The sequence below is a fragment of the Conger conger genome, chromosome 17 (assembly GCF_963514075.1).
Source record: "Conger conger chromosome 17, fConCon1.1, whole genome shotgun sequence".
NCBI classification, from domain to species: Eukaryota; Metazoa; Chordata; class Actinopteri; order Anguilliformes; family Congridae; genus Conger; species Conger conger.
Genome location: NC_083776.1, coordinates 31,167,966 through 31,185,462, shown reverse-complemented (window position 1 = coordinate 31,185,462; position 17,497 = coordinate 31,167,966). Strand labels below are relative to the sequence as shown.

Genomic DNA, 17,497 nt, shown 5'->3' with positions numbered 1-17,497 from the left:
GCCCTGCTCCTAAGGCTTGCCCTTTTGACTAAAAGGAAATCCGGGCCCAGTCCCTTGTACGGTTCATGGGAACGAAGAGACCCCTACAGCCGTACCCTCCTGGCAGAGTAATGGCCAATGATCAGTCAGTGGAAGCAAGGCAGTTCTTAAATCCATTCAGTCATGCCTTTCCCCTGCCCAATTTAAAGTGCACTCTCAAAAATATTTACTTTTCAATGTCACGATGCTGACAACACAGGTTCACTTGTGTTTCCTGATATGTTCAGCCACAAACAGAGTAAAACAGGGGATGTTGCGTTACTGCATATTGGACATCCCTTTAATATTGGATCAAGCAGAGTTTACTTGCTCACTGTGGATTACTTATTTATTTATTTAACTGTCAGAATTTATAACACACATTCCTGCTCTCTTGTGACAGTACAAAATCCATTGCTTGTGGGAGTCATGCCACTGAAATGGAAAGTCCCTCAAAGGAACTTGTTAGATTTCTTCTTGACTGTCTGGCAGAGCGATCTGATGAGATGATTTTACTGTTCATGAAGTGACGGGATTTATTGAACTCTGTGGGACTCATTGTAGGTGTCACATGATCAACCGCATGTCATATGACACAAAAAAATCTCAGCTACAGTCATGACATCCAACCAAGTATGCTGTCACCCCACCCCATCCATAGAACAGCCACTAATGACAGTCTTAACTAGACAGGATCATTTTTTATCTATATCACCTATGCCAAGAACCAGCACTGCTCTTTATGGTGTGCATGTATGAACTATAGAATAATATGGACCAAGTGCCTGTTATGTCACCCGCTGACTATCCATGGGCTTAGATTAAGCAAAAAAGAATCCATTTTGTAGTCGATCGCATCTAAATTATGGCCTTTGTATTGTTACCACAATTCTACCATTGACTTTACATTGAAAGCTGGTGTGAATTACCTATACTGGAACCAACTGCAGGGCCACTAGTGATGGTAAATGGTAAATAGTTCAGTAAAATAGTGAGTACCGTCTCACAGCCTGACCAGGAAATGAGCTTCAAAAAAGAAGCCCTGTACAGTGTAGATAGCCAGACAAAAACAAATCTGCTTAGAAAATAAATGAATTGGGCCAGAAAGGTGACAGCCTAAATGCAGTCCTCGTGTACACTAGCGCAACCCAATTTGGTATAGGTGAAGCAGTAGCAAAACATAGATATTGCCTTACCGGAGCCCGAGGCAAACGTGTGCGCAAGATTATGATAGTGGTGGGGGGTGGACTACAATGAGCTGCCAGTCACTGAACTGAATCAATCAAAAGGTTTTGCTCTCTGTAGCAAACTGACAATGGCTGGTTCAGATCAGTGGGTGATTGTTGCCATAAGGTAGCTCCACTGAACTCTGCTGAAAGCCACATTCTCCCATCACTGAGGGAAAGCACACTCCTATTAATACGGAACTGAGCTCACTCCAGAGATTTATGGGGAAGAATTTGAGATCAAGACTTCAGAAATGATCCACACTCACTATTCACTCTCATAATGCTTTTAACTTCAAAGGTACCAGAGGTAACTCACACACGCGCGCCCAAACGCATAACAAACACACGGGTATCAGTTGAACCGATCAGGGAGCGATAAGCAGTGTCCTGCTAACGTTTTCTAGCGCGAGAAAGGGCAACCGTAAGGTCAAGGAGACACTGCCTCCGCTCCCAGAGACCGGATGCCATTAACCTAGCGGCGCTATCTGACGTCGCGCTTTCCTTGGCTCATCAAAGGGCGTTGGGAGATTGAAACGCTTCAACCGAGGATGTTAAAGGAACCCGGATTGTAATGATATGACAAAGGCTCCGGAGAGGTGCAGCCGCTGATGAATACAAAGAAGTCGGGCCAGGCGGTGGCGGCCGCGGCGATCAGCTGCGCCTCCCCCACCGCATCGCAATGAGTCACTTCCACCGAGCGCGCTCGGCCCGCGCCCGCAGGGTCTCCGTGCGCGCTCCGCGCCACAGTCAATACTCCCGCTCCCTCCCGCCGAATATTCATGGGCCGCCTCTGATCAACGGCATCGCTTCATAACCGTGACATCAATTAAAAATATGATTTATTGATTGGGGGGGGGGGTTTGTTGTTGCTGTTTTTTTTTTTGTTTTGTTTTCCCCCCCTCCTCCACTGTCAAAGAAACAAACCAATTATAATCCTGCGTGAGGAGAGGTATAAAAACATAACAATAGAACAAATGAATGCATGGCAGCGCAAGAGTACACATGTGGCAGGAATTATAGTATTTTGGTACAATATCCCAGAGCTGTTTGTCTAAGTCTAGGCAATATCAAATAATAAAAATCTGAATCTGTATATCTGTGTATCTTTTACGCCTCCCTTAGGTGATCATTTTCTATTCTGCCAGCAGAAAAACTGAGAGGGAAATATGGTTATGATTTGGAAGAGAATATTGCTTTTTTGAAGACTTATGACAGGACATGAATACTCAGAAATATAGTCACCTGGCCATATCTATAGTGGTATCTAGTGCCGGTGTCTGAAAATCTTGTCTCAATGATTAGTAAGCACTGGAACAGCTGCAATGTATTAGAGTCAGACTGAGAGTACCTGACACATTGAGGTTTGTATGTTTTGCACTGCTATGAGCCGTGCATACAGTCACTTCGGATTAAAACATTTTTTTTGTTTTCAAAAGAACAGACGGGCTACTTTCAGCAGTAGATTACAGTAAATGACATCCAGCACAGAAGGATTTATGCATTTAAATGAGCATGTAAAGAGACACTCCAAACGGTCAAGACCGTGGTCAGACCATTAGCAGCCATACCATAATGCACTCTGCTCCTGTTGATTGGTTGAAGCTAAGCAGGTGGGGTTTGTTTAGTACTTTGACCTGCTGGGAAAGCTAAGTTGCTTCTGGAAGTGGTGTTGGTGGGCCAGTGCTGGGGGTGATCTTTCCCTGGTCAAATATACCCCAATGCTTCAATGTAGTGATAGGTATGCTGTGCTGTAGGAGATGCCATCTTTCGGATGAAACGTTAAACCGACTGTGGTTGTTAAAGATCCCATGACACTCATAGCAAAGAGCAGGGGATTCCCTGGCTAAATTCCTAACCTGGCTCTTGCAAACTGCCACCTAATCATGCCCTGATTTCACTGGCTAAAAATTGCTCTCTCCCTCTCCACCTCAGCTGAGGTGTGGTGAGTGTCAGGCACAAAATGGCTGCCATGGATTAAAAACTTTAACCCTTCAGACCCCTTCAGGTTCCTGCAGCTCACTGACAGTTTTCAAAGTAAAACATTATATTTTAATAAATTATATTAACTTTTTCTTTCTCCTCTTTTTACTTTTTGCTATCTATTGTTTTACATTTATGATTTACTCAGTATGATCTTTCTTTTAGCCCCAAAATAGAAATAAAATAAAAATGAAATATCATCTTCTGCTGATAATAGAGTTGAACATTTTTAATAATGTGCAGGTGGACTTACACTGCTTTTTGCAACTAAAGAGACAAAGTATTTTAATAAGCTCTTTTTATTGAAGTTGAGTTAAAGTTTTTCAAATGTGTATTTTACCCAGGTCGGATTAGCTGTACTTTCAAGCATCACCCTGGCCAAGAGCATCGTGGGCCATCAAGGGGGTTAAGTCTGATCATGAGATTAATATGAAAAATGAAACACTTTCCACTGGCATTTACATCTGTCTAAAAATGCTGCACTACACATTTGAATGTTAATTAGTTTACAAATAAAAAAATGGGTGGGTCACAAAAAACATTAGCTGGATCATTGCCTGAGGAAGTTTGATAGCCTCTACCCTAATTCATAGAAAAGTTGTAACTTACTATTTATTATTGCCATCATTGCAGGTGGTAATGAACTTTTACAGACACATTGAACACCTAACAAAGGGCACTAGGTCATAGATGGATGTCAAGAAAATGTAAACTGACATAACATGGCCCCAATTCTGCAGCCATGTGAGGCTCCCCCTTGTGGAAGGTAGCATAAAAAACAGTCCTCCTGTGATTCCCTTTATTCCCACAGCATACACCTGTATTTAACATTACCAATAACACTTCATTGTGGAATCCAAGTGCAAAGTACAGTACAATATAAAATACATTACAAGTAATGTACAAACATAAAGGAAGTGTTGATCAAGTTATCAATGAATTTTATGTCAGATTAGCATCTGTTGGGAAAAAGGTGTAGCCTGGGAACTACTACTATTGCACGTTTACTACTGGTACTACTACTACTAACATACAGTACTACTACTACAGTACAATTACTGCTACTGCTTTACAATAATTATAATGATACATTTACAATTATTTTAATTGGCAAGGCAACACTCAGCCACTACTCTGAAGTTGGTATCAAGTGGGATATAACTGGTAGAACAGGAAGAGAGGATGAATCCCATACAACACACCTGTGCACGAAAGAGGCAATGCGATGTCACAATAACAGCAGGACGAGGGGATAGGAATTCTCCAGACGATGATTGGATGGTTCCAAATGGATGAGGGTAAACTGCTGCAGGCTTCTGTGGGCAAATCCTGAGAATAACGCTCCCTTTGACAAGCTCAAACCAGTTATTATGCATGAATGAATTAAAGCTAAAGAGGCAAAACAATGGTTGGGCAAATGCTGACATTCCACAACTTTACCACATATTAGATCGATTTGCGTTAAGACTGCAGATTATATCTGTGGAAGTACAACTCCCGAAACGTAATAAAGCGTTTAATAAAATTGTAATTTTAATGTAGGCTCGGAATTTCTGAAGGATGCATTCCAAAATATGATAATACACGCATATCGTCCGTGCAGTATGTAAAGGTTAACATTGTATGTTTTGAGGAATGTTGGTACAACAAATACAACAATAAAACGTACCATCGTCTACATCACAACAGCAAGAACGAAATAATCATTAGAGATCAAGTCTTTCCTGTTTTAACCAGTTCTCGTACGGCGAGAATCAAATACCGCGTAATAACACTTGATTCTTTTGCTTGGGTCGTCAGTTTCTCAGCTAGACGCTACTAGAGTGGCAGCATCTACTTTGCTTTATAAATCATGATACAGCGAGTAGCTATGTCATTTCATACGAGTTAGATGATATTGTTATCTTTTTGCTCAAATACTTGATACTGGTAAGTCCTGTGGTCATTTTAATTCTTTGAATTGTCTAATCGGTTGAGATGTTGAAGTTATACGTTGTCATGAAATTCCTTCTTCCCGACTTGATTACATTCTGGACAGACTTGCCTGAAACCGAATCTCTGTCCCCATTTTCGTCGCAGCACTTTCGACACACACTGTCCTCAAATTTCTTCTTACTATGTACCTGACCTGAAAGCGAAGAAATGTGTTACCACAGTTCAATCAGACAACTCACGAGGAATTAAGCAATATTTATTGAGGTTTAATGTAAATGCAAACTCTGGTGTCAAGGCTCTGCCTCTCATCACTCCCTGTTGTAAACCAGCCGAAAAAGGGAGTGACTAGCATGAATGAATGAAGGCATGAATTAGGAATATTTCGCATCATTGGGCCCCAGTTGGCACCATTGATAAATACTCACAAAAAGTGCTGTAAACTAAAATAAATTATACAGTTATTGACATAAGCTTTATTTTACAACATGCGTAAAGTAGTGCATTTTCAAAGTGTTACATTTTTCAAATAAAAATAACATTTCCCCCCCAAAAAAAACAGGTTCCACGATTATTAGCACCCCTGGTTTAATACTTTGCGAAAACACCCCAGGCAAAGATGACAGCTATGAGTCTTTTCCTATCATTCAGGATTATGTTAGATAACACATTGATCATTCCTCCATGCAGAACCTTTCATAATCAGTGATATCGTTGATACCCTCTTCAGTTCAGACCACATGTTTTTCATGGGATTTAAGTCTGGAGACTGAGATGGCCATTGCAAAACATGGTTGTTGTTTTTACTGAATCATTTCTGTGTGAATTTCGATGTAGGCTTTGAGTCATTGTCCTGCTGGACAATCTACCTATGATGAAGACTCAGCTTCCTAGCAGAGGCAACCAGATTTTCTGCCATGATTTATTAATTCTGCCATTGATCCAAAATAGTGCCCATGGACTACTGGCAGAAACATCTCCAAAACATCAATGAGCCACTGCCATATGTGACAGTATGTATGAGGTGCTTCTCCTTGTATGCATTACATTTTGCCACCAAACGTTTTGATGGTGTGTATGTCCAACAAATTCAATTTTGGTCTCATCTGACCATAGCACTCTCTTTCAGTCATAATACCTTATGAAGAGTTTGCTCCTATGGAGGTGCCATTTTATGTTGTGTTTTTTTTACTTGGTGACACAACCAATCTCTGCAATTCTTAAACTGTGATCTTTTACTTCCCTCTTCCTTACTGGCCGTGGGTACTTGCATCCTCTTCCTGGCTAGTTTGCAACCATTGCATGTTTTTCACCTTTTTATTACTGCCCTTACAGCGCTAAGTGGTATGTTTAACTGTTTATGTATTTATTTTGTACCCATTACCGGACTTGTGATGGTCAATTACTATCTGTGTCTTCTGAATTGACAGTTCTTTGGCTTTTCCCATGCTGATGGTGGACAAAGGGATTTTGCATGCTTGTTACCTCATTTATATACTCTAAATACAGGAAGTGATGGAACGACACAATATAGTTCCTTTAGAATGAGATTAATGAAATTAAAGTAAAATTGTATTGCTAATTTCACTTTGTTTCAATAATTATTAGGGGTGCCAATCATTTTGGCACCTGTGGTTTTCAAAATGAGATTACTAAATAGAAAACATTGAAACCTGAGAGTAATTGATGTATTGAAATAAAAATAGATAGTTTTCTTGTATGTTTGAACATACAATGTAGATCATTATCCATGTTGTTTATTATATGCAGCCTTGTTCTCCATCTTTATTAAGTGCCAATAATTCTGGAGCCCACTGTATCACATTTAGATCAAACCTAGACCATCCAACAAACAAAGAAACAAATAAATAAACAAATAAATAAATAAACACTGTTCAATCACCAACTCAATCTGTTTATAATTATCTCACTGTGCGGAGCATTTAAAACCATAATAGATAATGAACCGCCTTACGTAAGGAAAAAATTCAGGCTTCACATGAAGTTTACATAGTGACAAAGTAGTCTGATTTTAACACTGAACTAGCCAACTTTTCGGTTTGTGGCAGGGTAGCCTTGTAGTAGGTTGTTTGGGTAGTGCGTGTAGAATTGTTATTTTGAGCCCCAGATAGGCATATAGGGATGCTGACCTGGTCTAGCTGTCTTGCATTTTCTATGATTTCTCAATAATAACATCTTTACGGCCAGTTTCATTAACCCAAAAACATGGCTACGGCTCACATCAGTATTCTTATTTAGGCCTACTAGCCTAAATTGGATTCTGCCCTGAATTCTATGCTGGAATGGTGCTAGCAAGTCTCTCATGGTATCATTGAATAGGCTGATGGGAACTTTGACAAGGTAGACCCTACATACCTTTCATAAGCACACTAAGGTAGCATACTTAAAATAAAAAAGTGTGGTTGACTTTTGAACTATTATACACTAAAGGAAAGTATACTTAGGCTTGGATCTGAGCTAGTGATGGGAGAGAAATGTTGCTCATTGGTAGGTGGATGCAACAATACAAAATAAATAAAATAAAATTGAGATATCCATCGGCAACAACCAGCGACCAACACATATCAACCAAGAGCTGGTCTTTATCAGGATAAAAAAGAAAACATGACCCTGACGAAGACCAGCTCTTGGTCGATACTTGTTGGTTGCTGGTTTTCAAATTTTATAGCCACTTCAATAAAGGTTGTTGTACCTGAGTAAGTATACTTTCCCGAAGTGTATAATAGTTCAAAAGTGAAGAACACTTTTTATTTTAAGTATGCTACATCAGTGTGCTTATAAAACTTTAGGGTCTACCTTGTCAGAGCTCCCTTCTGCCTAAAACTGGTTATTCAGGTAGTTTCATATGATATCATGAAAGACACTCAAGCACCAGTCACAACCTACCTCAAGGCTACCCTGCCACCCCTCCCGACAGAAAGGTGGGCTACTATAGTGTTAAAATAAGACTAATTGGTTTATATCTAAACTTGACGTAAAGCATAGTTTTTTCAGTTTTGCGGGTCAGGCACTCTTTGTGGTAAGAATACATTTTAGGACAGTGCGTGTCGAAAATGCTGCAACAAAAACAGATCAAGAGATTCGCTTTCAGGCACAACTGTCCAGTATGTGAACAAGTCAGGATTCTTCATAGTAAGAAGAACCTTTATGATAAGGTTTCCTGTGATCTATAGTGAATTGGATACTTAATACTCTTCAGCATATCAGTATGACATCAGCAAGTTCTATGTAATATTATTGCATATTCTTTATTTGGATCCTATTAGCTTCCAGATGCTGGTTGGTAGTCTCCACTCCACACTTAAAAGTAAACAGCCATTAGTCATCACCGAAAAAGGTCAAAATAACACATTTTAAATGTTACATTAAAATAACATAAAATAGTAGTAGTAGTAGTAGTAGTAGTAGTAGTAGTAGTAGTAATAATAATAATAATAATAATAATAAATCAACTTCAAATCATTAAGGCTTGTAATTTCACTAGTAACAAACTATTCGTATCGACCAATGCTTTTACAATACATCTGTTACAGCTCCATTGCCTAATTGCAAGGGGAAAGTGTTAAAGTATTAGTAAACAAGTGCATCATCAGGCCTACTTCATAAACGTATGACGCATATTTTAAATAGGCTACCCGTGTTGAGTGGAAGCATCCTTCACGGGCGGAAATCTGGCATACTTTCAATTCTGGGCACGCGGATTAAACCACAGAGATTAAATGCGCTTTTACGGTGGGAATGGTTCTTTTGCCAAGCAGAAATACTGTAGCCTAACACTAAAACCAATACACGAAGTAGTAGGCTATAGCGCCACCTCTTGCTTTATACAATTTAAAAGATATGTCCACTGCCGTTAGATCCAGATAAATAACACAAATAAGAAATTGGCAGAGATATCTGATCTACAGTTAGCACATGGAATTCCGCGGGCTGGAAAGAGTAGACAGCTTTTTACGATGCGCTGTTACATACGTATTTGGTAAAGCGAAAAAGAAAAAGCGAAAGTTATCACCATTGTGTTTTTAAAACCGGATGGGTTTTGTTGACGTGTGCTAATATATGAGAGCAAGTTCAGACTTAATGTTGCTGGGTCCATAAAGTGCATAACGGAACAAAATGCGTTATTCCATACTGATAAGGTAATTTCTCCATGTTGACGTATCAGACCGTACACATCAAATGCGAGCGAAGCGCTCAAACCTGCTTTTAGTAAACGCGCTTGGTAAATTTAGACTGAAACAGTTCCCCGACTTATCTTTCCACTATATTGAAACTAACAGGTCGAACACGTACTCCTTCAATTGATTTGTGAATTCCGCCCCCAACGCGAAATATACAAATTCCATTGGCCGAGCCGAAGGCAGGTTGCGTCCCCCTGACGATTATTGGTTGGCAGTAGATCAGTAACCATGTTTAATGCACTATGAGGTGAACGGAGTTAGTCAGTGAGAGACGTTGAGAGGGTGCTGGTGGTCTGTGGTGTGTTAAATTATAATCCTACCGTTTCAACAGTTGATGTGGCAAGGAAGGTCCGCAGAAGACATTGACGCCAGATCATTTTTGGAGATACGCAGAAATTGGACCGTTGACATTCACGTTACAGCCGTCATGCATTGGACTTAGTAAAAAGAGCAAGGGCAATGCTATCACCGAGCTGTTTTACCCCGCATCAATGCAGCATGCAAGAGGGATGATCACATTTATGATATCCGGTCTGGATCTATATTTTATTATTTGGATCTTCGCATACCACGTAAGCATTCTTCAAAACCATATTTTTGTGTGTGTGACTTCTTGAAGACAACTTGAGCGGAAGGAAAAGCCATTGAATTATTATAAGGGATACTGAAGGGAAACCTGCTCATTGATATTACTGGCACACTTTCATGACCAGTTTAGGCACTTACAGTGTAGAGCACGCTGGAGCTTGTGGTTGTTCTCATTCTAAGAAATAAGAGACCGAGGGGACATTATCATGTGAATCAAGGGCTAAGTACTGTATGGTAAGTTAATGTCTCGTGCTATTGCTTGGTTTTTTTAATCGTAAAAATAGCTATATGCGTTTCGATCGCGAGGGCATTGCGCTTTTGCTGGTTTAGCTACAGTAGCTACCCCGTATCAGCGTAAATGCAACAGCTTCTATGAAAGCCTCCGGGCTTCAGCAGAAAAAAGGTAAAGAAACTAACATCGGAACAAGCTAACACTGTCAGTCTTTTTATTCCGTGTTTTTGTACTGAAATCCATAGCGGATTGCAGCATATAGTTGATTTGTTTGGATTTGCCATTGCGTTAAAGGAGCGTATTTGAACGCATTTGTATTCAACGGGTTACTTGAAGACGGGTAGAGATAGCCGCGGAGACGCAGCTGTAGCGCATGTCACAAAAACATTCTTGAAGCTGCATTATCTGTCAAATTTTGTTGGTATTCGTATTGAAGTATGGAAATATATAAACGCTGGTCAAATGAGCATGTGTATCCCATTGCACAAATGAATGTACACACATACCCTTCATAATAAAAAAAATATATATCCATAAATCGGCACATACCTCAAGGTTATCGACAATGCTTTTCATCGCCTACAGTTAAGTATACTTTATAAACCCTGTAGAAAAATATATCCGTTTATTTTGTGGCGGTTAGAAAATAAATAAAAATTAATGTCTCTATGCCAGGAATATGTTTTTAAAACGTAAAAATGTTGAGGAGACTGGTGATGAAGTAGTTTCTTTCGCTATGTTTCCTGTACTGAGAATATCTGATTTCCTTTTGTATTTCAGATGTGCTCGTGTGCCCCGGCTATTTCATTTTGAGGAAACTGGATTGCGATTATGCCACAGACGAGTCTGGGCGTTCCGCTGAATTTAAATTAGGTGTAAGGCATCACCGTTTGTAATTAAAAAAGCAGGAAAAGCAAGGCCAGCGAGGAACGAAAGATCAGAAAACCAGACGGAAAATGACTTTTTTCATTCTGTTATGAACGGAGCTGTCGCCTGATTGCAATTAACTGTAGGGATTGTCAGTCTGCTGAACAAATCAACAGGTCCGAATCCAAAACACGCATCGCAAAATAAAAGCGCACATCATCGTAAAGGGGATGTATCTATCCGTTTTCTTCTTTCTCTTGCTGTGGGCACAAGCCCTTACATTGAAAAACTTAAATTATTCCATCCCCGAGGAGCAGGGGCCGGGGACTGTGCTTGGGAACATTGCCAAAGACGCCAGACTGGGACCGGGAGAGCGGGGCAAAAAATCCAACTTCAGGGTGTTGGAGAATTCAGCCCCGCATCTCATTGACGTGGATCCCGAAAGCGGGCTGCTTTATACGAAGCAGCGGATTGACAGGGAAACACTGTGTCGACGAAACCCCAAGTGCCAGCTTTCAATGGAAGTGTTTGCCAACGATAAAGAAATCTGCATGATTAAGGTGGAAATATTGGACATAAACGACAATTCGCCCAGCTTTCCCTCTGATCAAATCGATATTGATATTTCTGAGAATGCAGCTCCAGGAACCCGCTTTCCGCTAACAAGTGCACACGACCCAGATTCTGGGGAGAACGGGTTGAAAACCTACCAGATCACGCGAGACGATTACAATATATTTTCTTTGGATGTAAAATCCAGAGGCGACGGTACAAAGTTTCCAGAGCTAGTCATTCAGAGACCGTTAGACAGAGAGGAGCGTAGCCATCACACCCTCATATTAACAGCAACTGATGGAGGGGAATATCCAAGATCAGGAACGATGCAAATCAATGTGAAGGTTATTGATTCTAATGACAACAGCCCAACGTTCGAACAGCCTTCCTATACGGTAGAGATTCCTGAAAACTCTGCTCCGGGAAAAGTGCTGATAGACTTGAATGCAACCGATCCAGATGAGGGGAGTAATGGCCAGGTGGTCTATTCTTTCAGTGGCTATGCACCCGACCGGATCAGAGAGCTGTTCTCCATTGACCCCAGAACAGGTGTCATTAAGATTCAGGGAGAAATTGACTATGAGGAAAATCCAATTATAGAGATTGATGTTCAGGCGAAGGACCTTGGACCCAACCCGATCCCAGGTCACTGTAAAGTGACTGTGAAAGTGGTGGACCGGAATGACAACTGGCCGTCCATAGGGTTTGTGTCCGTGCGCCAAGGGGCCATCAGCGAGGCCGCGCCCCCAGGAACGGTCATCGCGCTGGTCAGAGTCACGGACAAGGACGCCGGGCGGAACGGGCAGCTCCAGTGCAGGGTTCTGGGTAACGTGCCTTTTAAGCTGGAGGAGAACTATGACAACCTGTACACCGTGATCACTGACCGGCCTCTTGACCGGGAGGTGCAGGACGAGTACAATGTGACCATCGTGGCCAAAGACAATGGGATCCCACCGCTCAACTCCACAAAGTCATTCACTGTCAAGATCTTGGACGAGAACGACAACGCGCCCCGATTCACGAAGTCGGTCTACCTGCTGCAGGTGCCTGAGAACAACATCCCTGGGGAGTACCTGGGCTCGGTTCTGGCCCACGACCCGGATTTGGGCCAGAACGGGACGGTGTCATACACCATCCTCCCATCAAACGTGGGTGATGTCTCAATCTTTACGTATGTCTCAGTCAACCCCACCAACGGTGCCATCTATGCCCTACGGTCCTTTAACTATGAGCAGACAAAGTATTTTGAGTTCAAGGTGGTGGCTAAGGACTCGGGCTCCCCTCACCTGGAGAGCAACGCCACGGTCCGGGTGAGTGTGCTGGATGTCAATGACAATGCACCGGTCATTGTGCTGCCCCTCCTCCAGAACGACACGGCTGAGATCCACGTGCCCCGCAACGTAGGCGTGGGCCACATCGTCACCACGGTGAGGGCGGTCGACAACGACTACGGTGAGAGCGGGCGGCTGACCTATGAGATCTCCGACGGCAACGAGGACCACTTGTTTGAGATGGACTCGGTCACTGGGGAGATCCGGACCGTCCACCCATTCTGGGAGGAGGTGAGCCCCGTGGTGGAGCTTATCGTCAAGGTGATCGACCACGGGAAGCCCACCTTGTCCGCCGTGGCGAAGCTGATAATCAAGGCCTACACGGGGCCCCTTCCCGAAGGGGAGCCGAGGATTAACGAAGAACAGCGGCAGTGGGACATGTCCCTCCCGCTCATCGTCACCCTCTCCATCATCTCCGTCATGCTCCTGGCCGCCATGGTGACCATCGCCGTCAAGTGCAAGCGGGAGAACAAGGAGATCAGGACGTACAACTGCCGGATCGCCGAGTACTCGCACCCGCAGTTGGGCAAGGGCAAGAAGAAGAAGATAAACAAGAATGACATCATGCTGGTGCAGAGCGAGGTGGAGGAGAGAGACGCTATGAACGTGATGAACGTGGTGAGCAGTCCCTCCCTGGCCACCTCCCCCATGTATTTCGATTACCAGACCCGACTGCCCCTCAGTTCCCCCAGGTCAGAGGTCATGTACCTTAAGCCCACTGCCAACAACCTGACTGTTCCCCAAGGACACGTGGGCTGTCACACCAGCTTCACCAGCCCTGTGACTAACACCACTGAGACTCCGGTTAATAGGATGTCAATAATTCAGGTAGGAAACACAATTTACGTCTGCTTTATGTCATCCCTCCCTTTTCTCCGTCTCTCGCAGCTGTGAGAACCTTCATGTGTAACATTTGGAAAGGGATTGGGGAGAGTGTGTGAAGAGTGGGTGGAGGGGGGGTTGTGGGGATGGCAGGCAGGGTGAAGATACACACCCTCCATTGGCAAATGTGCAGTCAGAGATTTGTGACACGGATTTTCAAAAAGAGCAAGGCCCACGGTATGCTTATTGGGTCATGCACCTTAAGACATCAGGTTGAAATTTGGTTCTTTTATGTCAGTCCTACAGTGCCAGATGCTGGAATGTGTGTGTGTGTGTGTTTGTGTGTGTATACATGTTTGTTTGTGTGTGTGTGTATGTGTGCGTGTGTGCGTGCATGTGTGCCTGTGCTTGTGTGACTGCGTGTGCGTATGTATATTACTATCATGTTTAACCATTGATAGGCAATGATAAATGGTTGTGCTATTACATGAGGGTGTAATATGTCTTGCTGATAGGTTAATGCTTCCATGTAATTATTGCTAAAGCTAATGTTGTACAGCCATGATATAGGCACACTGAATACACATGATCAGTTTCACAGAGCAGATTATTCACTTCTGTTCAGTGTTAAAGGTCCATTTTCATTTATTTGTTCTTTCATTTATTCATCACAAAACAAATGTGTTTCAATATCACAAAGAATACAGACTATTAATATGAAATAATGCCAAAACACAAATATTATTGTTCTATTTTATTAGTATTTTCCATCTTTTCACATCCTTCTTTGCATCGTACGTATTCACTTGGAAGACAATGAATTTTCTTTCGTGTATTTTTGCAGGCACACTCCAGTACAGTAGCTTTGTAGTATGTGAGGAGATAACTCCTTCTTTGCTACCACATTGTCCCCACCAACAATTTGAGGACATTTTGCAAGCAAAATGAGTGTTCAGAGTCTGTTAGAGGAAGCAAGGAGGTTTGCTTGTTTTTCTCCCTCCAGCTAAGACCTCTTTGTGAAGAGAAATTTCAGTAAGCTGCTGACTGCTACCCCGTATCTGTTGTGCTAAGCCTGTTTTAAGTAATGGGAAATCTGTCATGTCAGACAAGGCTTGAAGTCAAACACAAGACCCTGTACACTCGGTATACATTTGCATCTTGCAAGATTACTTGTTGGTTTAAAAACTGGTAATTTGGGTTGAGTTTTTCAAAGCAATACACTGACCATATGTGGGTATTTCTGTAGCACATTCAGTTCTGAGGCTTACCTGCTTTTGGTTCCTGTACTTCACATTTGTTAATTCATCTGTGGCATTTGAATTATGGTTAGATGGGAGGTGGAAGAGATGTAACGTTTTCCTGAGAAAACACAGCCCTACAGCTTTTATTTTGTGTGTGTGCTTGTCTGCACATCTGCTTCTGTTTGCGTTTTAAATATTATTGTTGTGGCTATAAAAGGTGATGATCTGATTGATGTCGACCTGGCACAGACTTAATAAGCGTTTCCAGAGTGTCTGTGGGAGTGTGCGTTCTGTTTCTCTCACATAATATATTCAAGGTCACACTGTGAAATATTCCAACCTGAGCTGAACCTTTTCACAGGAACTGAATCATGGCAAGGGACCAAAGAATGTGTTATCTAATGCAGATGTTATGAAGCATCACTGTGAGCTAGGTCATTGGTGGATGTTATTCTTGTCACTGCCTTCCTAAATGTGTCACTGTCACCCCCACTTTAGTGTGTTCCTCCAATGCGTCCAACATGTGTATTCTATTATTTACAAGAAACAATGTGGGGGAGAGCTTGGGATCACATTTCCAAAGTCGTTAGACTCCCTCTTACTGCCTCCTCCCCCCTCACTCCTCCCATCTTGCCTGTTGACTAGTGTAACCTAAATCAGTGCTGAGTAGTTGTGGGGAAATGACAGAAACAAATAGGGAAAAGACAGACAAAAATCCTTTCATTTGTATTGGGGGGGTGGGTGGGGGTTGGTATGGTAGGGGTTTGATGGGAGCAAAATATATTAAAAAAATAAATATGGCAGGAGAGGAGAACTAAATAAATAATTGAATGAATAAATGAATTCATCTTTGCAAGGGCACCTCATGCCGTTTCATTAGCCCGCAACAAGAAGGATGAAATTACAATGCCCGTAATGCCATTTTACAGCGGTCTCCAAAGTTCTCCTTGGCCGGTGTGGTTTGAAGGAGAAGTCCTACTGGTTTTCAAGTAATAAAAATAAAGAAATGTACATTTAAAAAAAGAGTACATTCATAAATGAGCCCTGGCTGCCACCAGCTCACACACAGAAAGGCCTGAGGGAGTGCAACCAACAGCATAATTTGATACGTAAAGAATTGTTGGGGATGGAGACGGGTAGCACGTAACGATGCCTAATTCTGCCTAAGGCGCTAAAGCATATTACTTACAGTTGAATCAAGGTTAGAATAAATTCCACAGGAGTATTGCTCAAAGTAGCGGGCAGGGGATTTATAATCTGTTCCGAGGAGAGCGTGCTTGTCCTGAAAGTGATAGAGAATTCTATCCCACAAGCCTCTTTGGCCTAATGGTGGTTAGAGATGCCAGCATGAGTCCAGTGACTAGATTACAAAATGAGATTTTCTTCATACTCTATAAAAGGATTCATCAGGAGGGATTTGGGTGAGGCCTGAGGTAAGCAAGGCGCTTGTTATTCAAGTCTGAATAAATGTCCACCTTCTGAGGCATGGAAAATTCTTCCCTCCAATAAAGCTAAGTAAGAAACGGATTGGAAAAAATAAAGCACTAAAGCGAAGCCTGTCATTGAAATTCAGCATCTGTAGTGTTACTGCTGCAGTCAAGCCCACTTCCATCAGTAGGAATGAATAAGCAACTCTTTTTGTTCATTGTTTGTTTGTCTTAGAGTCGGAGCTTGATTTCAGATGCAATGCAGTTTGCGCTCTGTTGCTGTTATTAGTGCTCTCTTGTACAGCTCCTTGAAGCCCTTGTTTTTTTTCCAAAGGCACATATGTTACGTTTGCTGGAAAAAGAGGTGTCGCAAAAAAAAAAGTATAAAATGATCCTCTAGATGGAGTCATACTGCCTCATGCCTGCTTTACAGTTGGTTTAGCATGAGGAAAAGGATCAGCCGTAGAGAGAATGCATCAGAAATGCATCCCGGCTCTCGCTTATGCACATGAAATTTGCATCTGTGAGGGAGGGCTGCAAACATGGATCAGTACACCAGCGTGGCTGCCTTCACCTTTTTTCTTGTTTTTTTTTGTCTCCATACTAATATGAACACAGCAAGGTGATCCTTTTTGTAATGGCTGATTGCTAGGCTCCGCGTGGCATGGAGCTGATCCCGAGAATCAGATAACGATGGCAGAGTGGAAGCGGGTTGGCGTCTCAGTGTAGTCAAAGAACTTAAAACCAAACGGCAACACACCCCACCACCACCACCGCCACTTTCTGCTGTGGCTAGATAATGAGCTCAGCTTGCCTCACACAGGGGTCAAGCCGTGAGACAGGACTGCGAGGCTTTGGCCAGCGTCACCGCATACCGTTTATAAAGTTCAGCTGGCAGCAGTGGGCAGGAGTCGGCGCTAAACCGCCCGGGCGTTCCTCCCCCTTCAGATTCATAACAATGTCCTCACCTCACACAGATCTATCTCTCGCTCTGTGAGACGAGGAGCCCAGCTCAACGGGTTTCACTCCATAAGTCTCATACTGCGACTTCACGTAGGAGAGCTGGCATACAA

At 42.4% G+C, this 17,497-nt stretch overlaps 1 protein-coding gene across 1 annotated transcript in view; it reads left to right on the top strand.

Annotated features, from left to right (window-relative positions):
* Window positions 1-9,650: 9,650 nt before the first annotated feature.
* Window positions 9,651-17,497, top strand: part of pcdh17 (protocadherin 17) — a 56,322-nt gene continuing 48,475 nt past the window's right edge. The window contains exons 1-2 of the mRNA XM_061226510.1: window positions 9,651-9,933; window positions 10,962-13,762. Of these exons, the coding sequence (XP_061082494.1) occupies window positions 11,279-13,762 (2,484 nt within the window). The 5' untranslated portion in view covers window positions 9,651-9,933; window positions 10,962-11,278. The remainder of the gene's footprint in view (window positions 9,934-10,961; window positions 13,763-17,497) is intronic.